General features: G+C 46.3%; 1 protein-coding gene across 2 annotated transcripts in view; it reads right to left on the bottom strand.

Annotated features, from left to right (window-relative positions):
- Positions 1 to 400: 400 nt before the first annotated feature.
- The window catches only part of SOCS5 (suppressor of cytokine signaling 5), a 34,580-nt gene continuing 16,536 nt past the window's right edge, over positions 401 to 18,444 (bottom strand). For both annotated transcript variants that reach the window (XM_084793298.1, XM_084793297.1), the window contains exon 2: positions 401 to 4,472. In XM_084793298.1, coding sequence (XP_084649424.1) covers positions 2,850 to 4,460 — 1,611 coding nt within the window. In that variant the 5' untranslated portion in view covers positions 4,461 to 4,472 and the 3' untranslated portion in view covers positions 401 to 2,849. The remainder of the gene's footprint in view (positions 4,473 to 18,444) is intronic.

The following is an 18,444-nucleotide window of genomic DNA, read 5'->3' as shown; positions in this document are numbered from 1 at the left end:
TGGTACGATACTCCTCAGTAGCTACAGAATAAATGATCTTAACCTGGATGGCAGTACCACTGTTTAAAATATTACCACTTTAAGTGTATAAAATGCACATATGTGTAAGTGTACATTGTAGTGTATATGAACATGTACACTGTATATATGGACAACGTGAGGGACGGGAGGGGGGAGGGGAGGGAAGGAACAAGGGTGGGGAAGGAGGGAAAAGTGAGCAAAAGAATGAGAAAAGACAGAGACCAAAGCACCCCCTTAGTGTAATTACGTACCGCAACTTCAGAAGCGTTTCTTGGTGTGGAATAAAATGTGCCACCCCCAAAACACAGAAACACAAATGTAGCCAAAAGACTACAGTGGAATTCAGAAAAACACACAGTGAAGAAAGACGTCGGTGCACTTTCATGCTGGTGACTTTTCTTTTTTCTTTTTCTTTTTTAAATGTAAGCTACTAATATTTTAACAAAATTTGAACCCCAAAGTTGCATATTTATATTGTACACAAACTGAAACATACGTGCCTTTTAGCACGGTGTACACATGCTTACATAAACCCAATAGTTACACTTAGAACAATTGGCATGTAACACAGGAAAAGTTCTGAAATACATAAAAGCATTAATATTTTCTATAAAACTATAGTGAGAACATCCATTTGCTACAAGCGTATAAAAACACCAAGTGCTCTCTGGGCGTTTGGTTCTTTTCCCAGCATCACTTGCTCACACAGTCCTCCTCCAGTGCTCAGTGTGGCCTTGTTTTCCTCAAAGGCTTATTTTCCACGTACATTATAAGCTCAAGAAAACAGACCCAACAATTATGCAATATAATTACATCATAACACCTCAATTGCACATTATACTTTGAAAGTAGACTTGAATGAAGTTCTCAAACACTTTGGTATATGTTCCTCAGGGACGTCTACTACAAGTAACAGAAAAATCTAAGCTCCTTCAAGCCCCACTTTGCATTACAATGAGCAAGTCTTTGGTTAAAGGTCCACATTTTGGGCATTTATCATCAATTAAAATGGTCCCCGAACCACTAAGTGGCACTGATGTGTCCTGGCTCACAGACCTGGCGTGGCCTGTTTCTGATGCGGCGGGCTTGTTCCTGCTTTCATCTACTACCTTACCGCCAGGTTCAGTATTTCACTACCGAGTAGAGAACTTCTGAGTGTCTGTCAGCAACTGCACACTGCTCTTCAGTGACTCAGACACCGTTCCCTGGAGCAGGACTAGGTTAGAAGCTGGAGAGCACTCCACTCAGATTTAGCTTATTCTGACAGGTCTGTATCAGACTGTAGGTGACGCTGCATTAACTACAGTAAGTTGTCAGGTAATGCTTTTTTAAAAAACCCCAAACCATTCATTCCACATACAAGAGAAATTGTGGCAAATGTATAAAACAGCAGATATACAAGGAGAACACCAAACATACTTTATTAGCACGAAAAAGCAGCCAGAACAAGGCACAGCAAGCAGGAACACACGTTAGCAGTCAAAAGGTTAGTGTTGCATACAAATATAGCATCTCTTTTCGGTAGCCCTGGCCATAGCCAGAGGGATATAAAACCACTCCTGAAGCAGCTGGCATGGAAACCGAGGAGCGCTCGCTCAGCAGCGGGTACAGAGCACAGGGACAGACACACGGACGGACTTGGCTACTGTAGTGCAAATGTCTAGGACAGAACTGAGAACGCAGTCCAGCACGAAGCAACACCACCAAAGCTCGACAACACCCCCGAAGCGGCCACTCAAGTGTACGACAGACTATTCTAAGTGACAGAACGGGGCCGAGTAAAGTTATTTACAGGCATCATGGTTGTACAGTACCTTTAAATCTGCAATTTAGACTTTAGGTTTTCTGTTAAGAATTAACTGCACTAAAACTGTATAATATAAATTGTACTTAAGTAATTCAGCTATGAGCTTACAACAAGGAGATAAATACTGCCGTCCAATCATTGCTTATAGCTTAACAAGATTCACCATCACCAACCAGTGGGCTTCCTGCTACCTGACGTGTCTGGGCATTGTCTAGTCTCATCTCCCTCTGGGTTCACAAACTCAAGGGCACTGGGAAAGAGTCCAACTGTAATGAAACAATGTGTGGACTGCATGTGTCAACTTAGGAAAAACTCCACCTGAAACTGTGTGCCCGTGAAGTCACAGTGCACATCACAAGGGAATACTGGGCGCTTTTAAACAAACCTCCACCTCTCTCCTTTAAGTCTGAAGTTGAAAAAAAACCATCTTAGGAAACTTGGTTCACTTGAAAGTCTCTTTCTCTGAGAAAAGGAGACTGACTACAAACCACACCGACACTGCACAATGCCCTGTGGCCAAAAAAAAAAAAATTACATTTTTTTCCTTCTAAAAGAGAGGCAGTCTTGTATTTACTTATTTGTTTTGGACTTTCAAAGCTTGATTTATAGTAACTACAAATATCACCACTTTGGATGGGCATAGAAAAATTCTTAGAAAAAATAATTTCAAACGTTAGTCACACTGTTGAAATCCCCATCCAACATTAATAATCTATTCTTCAGTAAGAAATAAAATTCTTCATAGCGAATGCCCTAGAGTTGCCTCGCTCGGTTGGCACAGCCATTTAAAACCAAAACTGCTCACTAACTGGCTGTTTTGCAGCCCTACTCAACACCTGCAAATCATCACATGGTTTCTAGGCACCTTTGTCTGAGTAAGAGCAGATCCCATTGGACAGAGACTAAACAAGCAAGCTCACGTTCTGGGTGCAGAATCCTAGCAGCTGACCCTGGGCTCCTATGGGTGCCCTGTCTGATGCAAATGAGAGCAGACATAGCATATGCCCTTTGGGGACAGCGGTTACTTTGCCTTGACTGGTTCTCGTTCTAACCAGCGAACCCTAACTTTTTGTTTATAATGATACTCTTTTAAAAAATCCTGTAACATGGAGGGCAGAGGGAGCCCGTCAATCCCATCGTATGTAGTGCACCTGCAGATCACCGCGCGGCAGATATACTGCAGGCTGAAAGGGAAAGTCCTATTCAGTGATATCGTAAGCAATGGTTCAAAAAACATGCAAGAGCTGGGGTCTTTATAGTGCTCGAGAAGCCCAGTCACGGTGGAGGAGTGGAACACGCACGGGTCGTGGGCGTCGAAGCTGAAGTTGTGGTTCCACTGCTCGATTCGGGCGTGCAGGGATCTGTTGTAGCGGCGGAAGCTCACCGAGAAGAGGTAGTCCTCCTGCGCAGAGTCCCTGAGCAAGAACGTGCCTTCCGGCTTCCCTTCCAGAAGCGCCTCGGCCTCGTATCGGTCCATCACGCCCCAGTAACAGGGATTGCCCGTGATCTGAAGGAGATCCGGCACAAGGCAGTGTATGTAGTCAATCTGCGTGTGGACTTTCCAAGCTCCCTGTCGGCTAACGTGCGAGTGGCTGTCCCCGGACACCTGGCGCTGCTTCTGCCTCCGAGACTGCAGACAGAGGGTGGTTGAATCCTCTTCTGAGTCACAGTTCGTTTGCGGGGCTGTAGAACCGTCTCCACTTAGTTCCGTCATCCCAGGGGCTAACTTTGGTCCCAGTTTATACAACGGGTTGACCTGTGCGGTAGCTTCAAATGTGTGTATCTGTGCGTTGGGAGGGGGGTCCACGCCTTCTTCGATACTAAGCCGTCGCCGCTCGCGAAGCCTATCTTCTTCATCTTCCGTAGACACCAGCGACGGATCAAATGTATCAAAAAATGTCGAGTGTGGGCTCACAGGGGCGGTATGCTGTTTAATCAAGTGCCACTTCTGTGCTAAATCCGAGCCGGCAGGAAAAGGGCATTTCTCTAGCATTAATTCAGAAAGATGTATTTTTCTTTTATTGGAAAAGAGAGGCTTTGACTGCTTGCTGTAAGTTCTCATGGGGAAGCACAAACCCACAGTGTCCTGAAGCCTCTGCCTCAGAGAGCGGCTCCCGACTGCCCGGCCGGAAACACTGTCCATGTCGTGCACGGAGCTGACGCCATAGCGTCGCTCTCGCCTCTGAAGGCCGCTTCGAGTTCTCCCAAACCTTTTCTCAGTATCCAAGGAGCTCTGGGTCTTTGTGGAACAGGAATGTTTCTTCTTCCCTCCCCACGGCGCGTGCCGAGAGTAGGAGTCTCTCCGTGCAAGCCTCGTCCCGGGGGTGGCACACGGGTCCCCGTCCTTCTCAATGCTCACTTCAACAACCTGAGGGATCTCCGCGGCACAGTTTTGGTTTCGTCTTGAGAAGGTCTTCGAGGGGCTCAGTCCTAGCTGTAAGGCAACATTTTCTCTTAACGGACTGCTCTGTTGCTGGGGGGCGGACTCCGCCACACTGATGCTTTTCTCTTTGACAGACACACATCTGTTGGAATGCACGTCCACATCCTCACCGCGGCTTCCTCCCTCATGGCTGAAGAGATTCTGGCACCTGTACTTGAAGTTGTTCCACATTTTCCCCACTTTATCCATTGATTAGAAGAGCTAAAGGAAAACATGGAAAACAGAAGCAGATTAACTGGAGAGGCCCGTGTAGCTGGAAAATGCAGTAACGTTTCATTTCCTGCTGGGAAACTCAACTGGGTCAAGAACTAGCCTTAGGGTGACAAGCCGGGCAGCAGTGAGGTCCTTCAGTGCCACTCAGGCCAAGCCTCACTGTCCATGTCCTTTCAGAGGGAACTCAAGTTAACTGAAAGGAAGTACGCCATCTCGAGCTCTGCTTTCCTTTTTCCAGGCAATAACTGGATTTCATTCTGACACTGAGTTGCAGCCCCTTATTTCAGGTAACTGAACTGTCTCTGCTTTTAAAGGGAAAATACAGACTTCGAGAGTTATAGTAACCGAGTTTGGTGAGATGCTGCCTACCTGGTTGCTATGAGTTCAATCCTCCAGCCCCAAATGGTGAAAAGAATGGAGTCCTGTAATTTATCTTTGTGTGTGTGTGTGTGTGTGTGTGTGTGTGTGTGTGTGTGTGTACAGGCATATCTCTGGTTAAAGCCTCATCTTTCTGTCCCCACTCCAAAATTATCCAATTTTATCCGTGCTTCTGCAGCAGCAGGTTGAAGAGGAAGCTCTTGGCTTACAGGCAGGGTGTCTGTAAGCGCCCCAGTGCCCGTGTGGGAGCCTGGGCATGGTAGCAACTAGTAAAACAGAGGCACACGCTGTGCCTGTGCTCTGTCATCTGCCTAGCCCAGTTAAGACAGTTCATGGTACTGCACAAACAGTATCGGACTGCACCAAGCACGAAACGGGAAGGCATGGCCAAGGCTCCGCCGTGAGGGGCATCTCACTCACTTGTGTTTTCTAGTTAAGGGACCAGAGACCACTTAAGATCTGCTAGGCATCCATTTCCCTATCCATCTGCTGGAGCAAAAGCTTCTGAACAACACCTGTTTGATCTGATGGCCACAGCAGCATAGAAAATATGCATCTCTTTGAAAGGCACTTTCCGGGGACTTACTACTGCAAGTGTATGGGTAAGCCCACAGCAAAGTCAGGGTCTCCCAGGTGGAATCCATGGCCCTCACCACCTGCTGCACTTCAGATGCCCTGTTATCGCCCAATCCTCTTGTTAAATTAAGGTTTCAGATCTTCACTCACAAGTCTTGTTAGAAAGACAATCCTGGCACGTTCTCGGTGACTCTGGTGTCACCGCTGTAGGTACTTTTCCAGCACCCTAGCCCTTTTCTACCCTAGGTCCTGTCTTCTTATTTAAGTATTTTAAACGTTCTACACAATTCTAAACTTCAAGTTCAAATTCTGATAGAAAGCTTGTTTGGTATGAAGTTTATTGTGTAGCCTAGGCTAGCCCTGAACCTAGGCTAGCCACAAGGCAATCCTGCCAAAGCCTTCTGAGCACTAGGATTACTGGCACAGGCCACTATATCTGCTCTAAAAGATTCTTGTTTTTTGTTTTTTTTTTAAGATTTATTATTTATTATTATATATACATAGCTCTGCCTGCATGTACATCTGCAGGCCAGAGGAGGGTATCAGATCACATTATAGATGGTTGTGAGCCACTATGTGGTTGCTGGGAATTGAACTCATGACCTCTGGAAGAACAGTCAGTGCTCTCAACTGCTGAGCCATCTCTCCAGCCCCTCTAAAAGGTTCTTAACTAAAAAAAACCCTTACCATTAGCCACACTTCTATACTTGCTGCCCATTCCCAGAGACTCAAGAAAATTAAAATCCTCATTAGCCGCTTCTGTTGCTATTTTTCTCAGCTGCATGATGCCAAGTTTGTATTGCTAGTAATTGGCCGTCTTGTATTAGAGGTGACTTTGTAATATGAAGACTGACGGGCTTTGGTTCTTTCAGACCACAGTGTCAATGTGCATTTCCCCTTAACATTTTCTTCTCACAGAACAGTTAAAGCCCATTTTCTAGTTAAGTAAGTATTTGCTGTTTTCATGAATCTTGTCTAGAGGTAGGTCATTTTCCTTTCTTACGCCAACTTTCTCTCCCCTAGAATAGCTGTCTCTTATTTGTGGGCTTCCTGAGCTTTCCACAGCCCATCAGCTCTCTGTGAAGCTGACAACACCAGGCCAGCAGCGCGGCCCTGTGATTTTCCTTTACACAATCCCAGCAATTTATTTCTTTATCATGGAACTCTTGTTTTATATTCTCAGAATAAAATCCTGAGTTACAAATGATTTACCCTGGCAAGCATGAGGACATCACCCCACTATTTTCTAGGCTCAGGTGTGGCTGGTGGAAACCAGCCCTACTGTCAATTTTCTTCTTCTGTGACCTGTGTTGATCTTCTGAATATAAAACAACTGCGCTCCTCTCCTTAGTGTGGAACCTTTGCATTCACTGTGCTAAGCTTTTGATGCCCTCTGCCCTTCCCCTTCCCTTTTCAATAGAATATACTGAAATATATTTCCTTTTATGCTCTCTGACAGACTTGGCTTCAGTTTTCAACTTCTGCGGTAGAGGTGGGGTCAGCCTGAACAAATCTGGCCTGTGACCAGTAGGAACTTGATGTAAAAACGATTTAAATTTTTTCAAATTTGTGTGTGTGTGTCTATGGATGTCTGTGCATCACATGTATACCCAGTGCCCACGGAGGTCAGAAGATTGTGTTTGGTGCCCTGGACCTGGTGTGTGCAATGCTGTGGACCACCATGTGTGTGCTGGGAATCAAACCTGCTTCCCTGGAAGAGCAGTCAGGGTTAGAACTACTGAGCCAACTCTGCAGCCCCCAGAACTTAAACTTTTTAAAGGGATTTAAAAAAAACCAAAACCCAACAGGTTGGGTATAGGAGGGTGTCTCTTTATTCTCAAGACTCAGGAGACAGAGGAGCTGTGTGAGTTCAAGGGCAGTCAGAGTCTACATCATGAGACCTTGTGGGGGCTGAAGTGCATAGAAAACAACAGACCAAATCAAAAGCCCCACAAACAACCTTTCCCCGAAATCATATATAACATGTAAAACCCATTCAATCCACCAATCCCTCCTCTCTCTCTCCGTCTCTCTGTCCTCTGAAAGTTGACTGACTTCTAGCTGGACTCCAGAATGATGTACCATCCTCAATACAAAAAGAGTTGTCATACTCAAGAAATTCCAAAGTCGAACATTTTTCTGTGTTTCTAGATTTTTCTGCTCTCTGCAGGTATTTCCTATCAAGCAAAACTATACATAAAAAAGTGACTGTTACAAAACGGCCAAACCTAAAGCCACACATCTTACACGGCTGTTCATAAGCTCCATGAACAACCGGGACATGCAGAACACTCACCAGGGAGCACAAGTGTTATTTGACAAAATACTTCCTGGAGAGACTCACAATACACACCTACTTAACCCAGACAGGACTCACGACAGAACAAGGCACAGACAGACCCCAAGTCCACTTGGTGAACCATGAGCATCATTGGGGTTACTTACAAGTGATATGGCCAGTGGAAATGTTGTGGCTCTGAGGGAGAAGGTGTCCTGGCAGTAGGGAGCAAACCTCACAAGAGCTTTTTTGGGACAGGCTCAAGAGGATGGATGCCTCTGCTCAGGTAAGCTGCAGCCTGGGGTGGGACGGTGTGCGTGCACGCTTACTTTCCCAAGGTGGAGACTGGTGAGGTTTTGAGCTCAGGAATTTGTGTGTTTTCAAAACCTACAAATGAGCTCAGGCTTTAGGCCCTATAGGTGAGGGGTCACTTACAGGAGCTGAAATGACTCAAAGACAGCCGTATCACCAAAGCCCAGCCCAGCACGGGGGACACCCTACAAAGCTGGGGACCTGGCACACTGCACAGCCTGCAGGCAGCTCAACAGGTTAGAGAGTGTCCTTTCCAGGTGTCTCTTCTAGGGAGCTGCTCTGATACCAGTCTTCTCTGGAGCTGGCTTGTCTCAGAGTCTTCTGAGGGGCTCTCACTTTTACTGCTTACTCTATAGGGAGGGTCTAGGGAATCTGACTGGTTTCAGGGACTCTCAGACACTATTCTGAGTTGTTTACTTTCTTGCTTCCTGCAAGATGGAATGTTTTAATCTTGGAGAAAACCGTGACACAAGGCTCTTCCTCCTGCTCTCACACTCTCTCTGCCTCCTGCAATAATCTGCAGGGCCTTTGGAGGGGGTGACTACAGGTGTCCACCTATGGCTAAGCAATAGGGCACTACGCCAGTGACAACGACTCGTCCTAGGAGCTTCACCAGTGGCTATGATTTGAGCTGATCTATAGGTACACATCATACCCATCTAGAAAAACCACACAAGTTACTTGCTCACTGGGACCCATGACCTCCCCAGCCATAGGTTTCTGCCTGGGCTTATGGTACCAGACATGAACTGTCTCTTTTGGGGTGGGCCTTAAGTCCAACCCGAAGGCAGTTGTTCTTAGTCACGACAGCCAAATCACTATTGCACAAGCAGGCACATCACGCCTGGCATGTTGGCAGTTGAGCATGCCGGCCCACAGTCAAGCAGGGGTGTTGGTGATGGTTCTCCACCACCAGCAGCAGCAGCCGCCTGCATGGCCCCTTCTGCCACATGAAAGGCAGCCAGCAGCAGGGTGGGGCTTCCAGTTTCAGTCCCAGCTCCATTTCCCACGTCCTACAGTCCCAGCATGCACACGCGGTTCTTCAGCAATAGGGTCTGACCGCCTACTTCTAGCACGCCGCCAGTGGCAGTAGCAACGGCCTTTCTGGTCTGTGGGGCCTCGGGCTTCCCTGGCCAACAACTCATAGGTGCTAACCCACACCTGGCCCTAGGGTTTTTATTCAGTAACTTTATGGCTTCTGGGGTGTCCTTTTTCTCCCATGTGGTAAGGATATCCTTCTCACTTTCTTCCTCCTTTCGATGAACCCAGCCCCAGCCCCAGTAGGGCTGTGAGGGGAGTGTAAGTCCCGATGTACCTGGCTATCTCGCTGATGGCTTTCCAAATCTAACACACTCAGTGGTTAGCATTACGTCATCTATATAACAAGCCTCTTCCAAAGGATAGGCGGGACAAGGCAGCACCCAGAGCCACCATCCTATACAAAGACAGCCTTGTGGAAGCACTCGGAAAGCCTGTGCTCATCTGTTCTCAGCAGTGTCAGGTGATCCCAGATGCTCACAACTAGGACAGGGAAGTCACAAGTAGGCAAGGTCAAAAGCAACATGGAAAGGGTCCATCCATCTGTAGCAACTGCATCCTTCACATATCAGGGTCGGGTACAAAAGCATGGGCAGGCGGATGGACTTAGCTCCTGAAATCCTTAGTCATTCTCTCTGAGCTGGTTTGCTTCCCTATCCTGGAGCTCTTCCCTGGGGCTCCTTTGTTTCTCCAGACCTCATGAACTCAGTGGGCCTCACTTCATCTGCTCAGACCTACTGAGGGCCAAAGGGGAATGCGGTCTTGTTTCCCCGGCTGCACGTGCTGGCTCCTGGTTCAGCACTGCGGTGTAGCTTTTGCCTCCTCACTCACCACACCTGCCTGTTGGTGGTTCCTGACTGGGAAAGCAGCTCCACTGCTAGCACAGCCTTCTGCTGGAGGGAGAGGGACCCTCCTCAGTCTGGGGGACAGGCTGGCAATCTTCATCAGTATTGTTCTATCACAGATGCCTTCTGTGTGAACAGCCCCCCAGGCCTCCCCAAGCCCTTTAGGACACTGTTTGGCTTCCTATCCGTTTTTCCCTTAGGAACTCCAGGTCGATACAAATCTTGCCACATTTGTCTTTGAGGAGCGCAGGCACACTTCTGATCTTCTCCGGGCTGTTTTCTCAATAGACAACACTCTTTACACAGTGGTCTAGGGTACTGAGCACGGCACTGAAGGTCCACACGAGCCTCGAGGGCCTTGCTGCACCAACCAACCTTTCCCTTCCCTCCTCTGCAACCAGTTCTATGTGGCCCAGGAACTGGGGTTCAAACAGAGATCCTCCTACTCCTATTTCCCCAAAGTGTCTGTCCCTCCTCTATGGTCCCCCACCCCCTGCTACTTGTGGGGGCCTCAGATGGAGATAACCAAGTGTTCCCAGTGGCTTCCACAAGCCACTCCACCAGGGACTGACCGCCTCGCACACACTGGAGAGGGAGGGGTAGTCACGTCACTCGGTTTCCTGCCTCCGCAGAGTCAGACAGGCCCGTCCCAACCACACCGCGTCCCACAGCCTCACACCAGGCTGCGCCAGGCTCTGTCACTGCCTGTTAAAGTTCCGGTGCTGTTTCCTGATTACCCCGGGTTCCTGTACAGAAGCTGGTTAAGGTCCCCATGTGCACACTGGATCATAGGTTTCCTTCTTTTGCTGCTGAAGGCTGGACTCCAGGCCTATCCTCTACGCCATCTACCACCTTTCTCTCGCTCCCATTCAGCTCACTGACTTTTCAGATGGGAGGCGAGCACAGAGGGTGCGGCCTCATCTCCCTTTTCTCCAGTTGTTCCCCTACACAAACACCTCAGCCTCACTTCTGACTCCACACAGCGGAGGTCAGGCAGCCTCTGCCTGCACCCTTGTGTGCTAATCTTAAAGGCAGCAAGATTTTCTCTAACCCTTTAACTGGTTTCAGGGCAACTCCATATTCACATGGTGACCCCGCTCATCAAGCAGGCACGCCCCGCCCACATCCTGCACAGATGGTGACTGCCACCCAGTCCCCCATGAAGGCTCAGCTTTAGTTGCCTGTGTCACTGTCCATAGCAAGAACCACGCCACTGCTGTCACAGCACAACGGTATGTCAACACACAGCATACAGGAAAGGACAACTCTACCAGAATTTTCTCCCAGATGCTCCCACCTGAGGCTTCTCAGCCTCCGTTGCACACCTCGCTGCACGTGGCCAGGATTACGCCTTCACTCCTTCACAGTGCATCTCTGGTTCTGTCATGTCCCTATTCTAGTGGGTGTCAATTATGTTGTATGACAAAACTTTTCTTGGGGAGACCCAACACACGCCTACTCACCCCAGATACCACTACACTCAAAGTACAGATACCACCAAAGACCATCGTGGTAAACCATGAATTCTACTGTGGTTACTTAAGGAGCAGAAATGACTCAAATGCAGCTGCATCACCAAAGCCCAGGCCGGCATGGCGACAGCTCACAAACCTGGGCACCTGGAGCACACCGCAGGGCCTGCAGACAGCTCCACGTGGAGAGTCTTTCTAACACGGGTGGCCTGCTCTCACAGTCGCCTTTGAAGCTTGACTCCACTCATTTATTGTAGGGGGATTCTCAGCTCTTATTGCTTACTTTGGCCGGGAGGGGCCTAATAAGTCTGGCTGGTTTAAGGGGCTTCCTAAAGCCCTTTCAAGTTGTTTACCTTCCTGGTTAAGGAGCCTCCTGCAGATTGGAACATTACAATCGGGGGGGGGGGGGGGGGGGGGGGGGGGAACCTACCCAACTGCAAAGCAGCTTCTAGCCTGGAATCCCTGGGCAGGTTCCGTTGCTAGGAAGATGCCTGTCAGTGTTCTTAATCCAGAGACTTTGCAGACTGCAACATGACAAAGGACAAGTTTGTATTTTTATGACAAAAAGAAATATTTTTTTTCTTTTCTTACAGACTGCCTTTGAGAAAGACAGTGGTGGCTGCTTTTGTTTTGTTTTTGTTTTTTCCAGACAGGGTTTCTCTATGCAGCCTTGGATGTCTGGACTTGCTTTGTAGACCAGGCTGGCCTTGAACTCACAGCTATCTGGCTGCCTCTGCCTGAGTGCTGGGATTACAGGTATGAGCCATGGTTCCTGGCTTGGTTTTGTTTTTTAATGTGGAAATGCTACTGGGAGGTGGGGCTGTAATAGTGGTAAATTTTAAAATGTTGATAGTGATTAATAGTTGAGGCAAAAATCAAGAACATATTCCAAATAGCTTAATGTCACATTTGAGTTTCTGTTGCTTAATTTCTGGAAATGTACTTAGTTTAAAGCAGAAATCTTTTGGATTTACCTTACAATTCTTTTACTTTGTGGTTTTATACTAAGTCACAAAGCGCTAAAAGAAGGTATTAAATGTCAAGTGTATCAACTTCTAGAATGAAAGTGCATATCTGTACACTCTTTCATATTTCTATACATGCTTAGCTATATCAAAACAATTTTCTAAAGAGTTACTACTTTCCTCAAGGAGCTATAATTTGAAATTGGTTTCATAATGCTTTTGTAAGTTAAATGGCATTTATTGAAAACTTGTATTTAACAGAATAAGCAATAAATCAGGATTAAGTAAAATGAGGTCAAATTCCATTACTACAAAAATTTACATTAAAAAAGCATAAATAGTACAGTCAAAGACTCTCTGTATACCAAATAGTATCTATTATACATTTTCTACAAAACAAACTAGTTCAAATAGTTTCCAGGAGTTCATTACAGTGGAGCAACCCCAGGTTTTATGAGAACTACACTCAGTAGTAAGTTTTAAGACACTGCATGCCACAGTGGGTAGAGAGACAACTACAGCCCAGCTCAACCCCTCCCACTGCTCAGTCGGCCAGACTCAGCGCAGCAAACCCTACACATGAAGCACTTCAGACAGTAAGAAAAACTGCGACCTGCCGGCTGATTAAAGTATTTCTGCCAAGTCAGTCTAGGAGATGGTTCTTCAGGCATTTTAGTGTTTGGAAAATGATAATACAATATTAATACTACCATTAAAGCTGACCCACAATCCTAGGGATGCATGGCCATCAAATTTATAAATACTTCAGAAGAATCTGAGAACTACTTCAAAACATTTTTCATCACCTCCACACTGTGCTGTGATCTGGTCTGTGTTTTCAGTTAGATGGCCATTTATTGCCTCCACTGTTGTCCAACATTAGCTGAAACAAATGCAACAGATCTACGGAAAACAACTGCTGCGTAAGCTTAAATGACGTATGACTCAGCTTCCCAAGTGACACTACTACAATGCATACACTATATCAAGAGATGGGCTGTTGTGCACTGGAACCTGTGGGGCCCTCATCACTTAGGCTACTTATGCTGAGCTAGTTATGAGCACGTCCCACACCTGCTCATGCCACTTACACTAAATTATAGGTTTTAATTAATGCTGATTAGCATAATGGAATGTGGGAGGCCTGGAAGCCTAAGTTGAATGATTTTGGAATACTCAATGAAAATAATTCAATGAATTGAAAACCGTGTAGCAAAGATCTATAAAGATTCTAAATTTAGAATGTATCAAGAGAGTCTACTTAAAAACTTCATACTGGCTTTTAGGTGGTGTAATCTGGGTAGAGTTCTGTAAGACAGAAAGTAGGGACCTGCAAACAGATGACTTCATCTCAACACAGGAGCTGGTCCTTAATCAAAGGCTGACAACAGTGTAATTAATTTGTTAAAATAAGAACGAGATTTTAATATGTGACTCATTTTACTAAACTATACAGACAATTGGTCCAGACTGTGCCAGATAAGAGCCTTTCCTGTGCACTGGGCTACAGTGACGGCAAGCCGAGGCAGTGCAGTCAGGATCACAGGGAGGCAGCCTGCCTTTGGAGCTGTGAACAGGCATCTCTGGGGAGGTGATACTCAGAATTTCATCATGAAAAATGAAAAGGAATGAATTAGGAAAGAGAGAAGAACATGTAATGTCTTGACAGAGCATGAACAGCGGCTGAAGTCAGCACAGCCTAGTAGGTGCGGCCAAGGGCACCGAGAGGAAGCGGCAGGAGTAGGCTGTGTAGTCCACGCTAACAGAACGCGGGGCGGTGCTGGTGCGGCACTGAAGACACATGCGGAGGGCCAAGTGAGACAGGTGGCCCACACCTGTAATCCCAGCCATCGGGAGGCAGAGGCAGGTGGGTCACTGTGAGTTCAAGGCCAGCCTGGTCTACAGAGCTGGTTCCAGGACAGTCAGGGCCACACAGAGAAACCCTGTCTCGAGGGGTGAGGGGTGGAAGGGGGTGGGGTGGGGATCTCAACTAATGACAGCAGAGCCGGAGACGAGATGTTTAGAAGTCAAATCTACAAGGCTGATGACTGAGAATCCAGAATGAAGCTTGGGCATGTTTCTAGCTTGGGCAAATGGGTGAAAAAAGATGCTTTTCAAAGAAACGACACGTAAAGCAAAATAATGTCAGCGAGTTAGCGTTTGGAGGACGGTAGTAAATTTAACTTTTGAAACGCTGTAAGTGAGGTTATCACAGGAAACTGTCCGTGAGTGAACTTGTTATCCCATGCATATATCCAATAACAGAATGCCATGTATTATAGGAGTGAAACCATCTCTATCGATACGCAAAAATATCAAAACCAGATTAAGCGTAACAGATTAATACACACATTAGGTATAAATTTATCTTTCACACAACCTCCAAAACATATTGTTTAAACATATATACATAATTGTAGTCTAGGAAATGGTGAACTGCGGGTCCAGTGAGAGACTGTCTCAAAGAAAAACGTGGACAACAAGAGGAAACCACCCGATGTGACGTCTGGCCTCCACACTTGAGGATTATTCTCCCTACCTAGCGTGCACTCTAACACTCAAGTGTGACAAAGGCAGCATTAAAGGCAACTCCTGGCCTACTCTCCTGTAAGTGTAACGAGGCCACACTCTGAGGAAACGAATCAGAGTGAAGGTTTCTCACAACTTACTATGGATGCTCTGGTTTCATTTTCTTTTTTCCTGGCAATGCTGGGGAGGGATACTGGGCCCCGGCCTTGTGCACAGTAGGAAGCATTCTTCAGTGAGATACTTTCCCAGCCCTGAACGCTCTGGATTCTCTGTCTACTATGAGATCCTCTGAGAAAGCCAGCAAGAAACCTCTAGCTGCTAGCGCTGTATCTGACCATGGCATGAGGTTCACTGGCACTAGGAATGTGTCTGCTAGTGCGTGCCCGCTATAAAGAATGTCACCTAGCAAGTTCTTGTACTTCCCTATGCAGGTGAAGGGAAATAACAGTTAAAAAAAAAAAAAGAAAGACAGACATTAAGAGTCACAGTGTTACATGGACTTCATAATAACATCTCTCAGTTACAGAAAGACAATTTAAGGTCTATCTTTTTCTAATTTAAAAAAGAAGTAACTTTTCCTTTCTTAAATGTTATCTCCTAATTCTTAACTCGCAGTGTCATGTGGTAAGAAGCTCCAGGCGCACCTCAAATCCTATTCTTTGGCCAAACCAGCACTTTGCTTCTTGATTCAGGCAAAAGAATGAAAAAGGAAAGGCTGGAAATGGTTAACCGCATGGAGGCTGCGGAGGTGGCTGCGTTCTAGCTCCACCCAGTCACGTCTCCGACTAGGCGTGCCTCTTGGTGTGAGGAGGGTAACACCTGCACCCCAAGCTGGTGTGAAGACTAGGCGTGCCTCTTGGTGTGAGGAGGGTAACACCTGCACCCAGAGCTGGTGTGAAGACTAGGCGTGCCTCTTGGTGTGAGGAGGGTAACACCTGCACCCCGAGCTGGTGTGAAGACTAGGCGTGCCTCTTGGTGTGAGGAGGGTAACACCTGCACCCAGAGCTGGTGTGAAGACTAGGCGTGCCTCTTGGTGTGAGGAGGGTAACACCTGCACCCCGAGCTGGTGTGAAGACTAGGCGTGCCTCTTGGTGTGAGGAGGGTAACACCTGCACCCAGAGCTGGTGTGAAGACTAGAGGTCATACACACAAAGCCTTGGGCTCCCAGCAGACACACGGAGCAGATGCTTTGGCTACCCCGTGGTCCTGCCTCGGATCTTCAGGGTTGACGCTTCTCCTTTGATTCTTCTGGGCCACACCTCAGACGCCAGTATCTTCCTATGTATAATCGCTGCCAGACTGAAATTTCTATTCAGTCATTCAAGCTACTACAGCGCTTCCTAAGAAAGAATGTCCCTCAGCAGTTGAAGGTCTACCTCATCACACCATAAGCTGTGGATGGCTGATCTGTACAGTCTTGACAAGGCCCAGCGACATGATCCCTTGTTAGTCTATAAGCCACACTGTGGTGGGCATCTAGAGGACATACATGCCCAACAAGCGATGTTTCACTCTTGATGGGAAAGCATCTTGTGCAATATACTGACAAACACACCCGTCACTGACATGCTTATCTGGCAGGCTCTAGGCTCTAATACACATGCTTTAGATTTAGCTGCACCCCGTGTGTCATATTCAGGCAGCATTCATTAGCTGTGTGACATGGCTCAACCTTGCTATCCAAAAATAGGAACAATTACCACCTCTCTTTTGAGGATAACATGATATAAGGCAAGCACAGCTTGGGGATCTAAAGTGGTGGCTTCTGAGGCACAACCAGCGCAAGAGGAGATGGATACGCTAATAATAGAAGCACAAGGCTTCCATCAGATCGGGGAGACCATTGGTCAGTTCCTCCTGCCTTTGTCTTCCATATGCAGAGAGGGAGAGCACCGGATCTGTGTGAGAGCAGGAGTGCCTTCAGCACCGTGCTAAGGCCCTACATCCTGGGGCACAAGACACCCAGGCCCACCCGTCTCTCTTCACACCAGGAGGCAGTTAAGCAACAAACCAGCTAAATAACAAAGTAACTTTGCGCTGAAGAACTTCGTGGTCATCTTAGTTCAGAAAAATGTCTAAAGGGGAACTGTGCGCTCATCGGGCCTTCCTAATAACCTACAAAGAAGCCAGTGTACGCCAGACTGTCTCCTTCCTTCAGAAGCCAGCAACCTAAGTGCCAAGAAACACCACAAAAGATGCATCTAAGTGCTTCGGAGAACCACTCCATTTCACTCTTATCTAAAGTTGCTTAGGATACATTTGCCACTCGCTCACTTACATACTTAGGGACAACACCCTTTCAGCCCAAAGTTTAGTTCTGAAGAGAAGTAACTAGCTTCAAATAGACAGCTTGCAGTAAATCAGAGAAAGAAAGCACTCAGAGTAGTAGAGTAGTTCCTTCCTTACTGGTAATCTAGCTGCTGTCCCAATGGGAGGGGAAAAAAAAAAAAGGTAAATAGCTTCAAACTAGTCTGTTCTTCACACAGGTGACTGGGAAAGGGACTGGGAAGGATAAAAGCAAATCAGATAGTTCAGATTCATTCACTAATAATAATAAAGTACAGATATAAATTCTAAGTAAGACACCTTACTTTGTTTTGTGTCAACATGCAACAATTTTATTTTGAAACAGGACAATCAAAAAACTTAAGATTGTTAACAGAATTGAAATAAAACCTGACCCATCACATGCTGAGAAGCAACTAAAAACATTTTCTCAAGCAGGCCTTGCTACGTAGCTGAGGACGGCCCTGAAATCTCCGAGGTCCATCAGCCTCTGCCTCCAAGCCCTGGGATTAAAACTGTGCACCATCATGTCAGCTCTCGATCACTTTTGATGACTAATATTTGAAAAAATATATATATATGTTTCTTTTAGCTCTTTATTGTGTAATGTGTGTAAATGTGCGTGCTAATAGTTGTTCACATTTGTCTCTGACGAATCTTTGTCTTATTTCTCTAAGTGTTTCTCTCTAGTTTTGCTCTGTAGTTTCGCGACCCAAGCTCAGAAAGTTACTTTCTGACAGGTGCAAAAGTGGAACATTTGCCTGCCAGAATTCTGATATACTTTATAAATATGTAAAGGAATAATGAAGCAAACAGAAATTACCTATTACTCCACCCCCACAAAACAAATGTTTGGGTGAAGCAGCCAGTATTTGTGTAAGTAATCCTCTAAATCCATTAACATAGGATATTTCTCCATTTCTGTTAAATAACATCTCACACTCTAATTTAAAAAAAAAAGTCAGATTTCCCAGTTAAATGCTTGGCTCTAAGGGAGATGAAATATTCCCTAAGTGTTACTCCCAGCCACTTGTGAGAAACCACAGAGAAACATACATCGGTTCCTAAAATTCCAGTTATCTGGAGAGGGTTAGCTCAGAAGGCTGTCTAGTTATTCAAATGTCAACTACGTCTATGAGAGGCCAGACAGAAAGACGAAAACTAGAATTAGGCAGCAGTAATCACACATATGCAGGCAAAACATTCACACACATAAAGAGTTAAAAAGGAAAATCAAAATGCATCATGTTTCTCCTTTTTAAAAAATTTCTACTATCAACA

The sequence above is a fragment of the Acomys minous genome (genome assembly GCF_964271855.1).
Source record: "Acomys minous genome assembly, chromosome: 8".
Classification (NCBI taxonomy): Eukaryota; Metazoa; Chordata; class Mammalia; order Rodentia; family Muridae; genus Acomys; species Acomys minous.
This window is presented reverse-complemented; position numbering and strand designations above follow the sequence as displayed.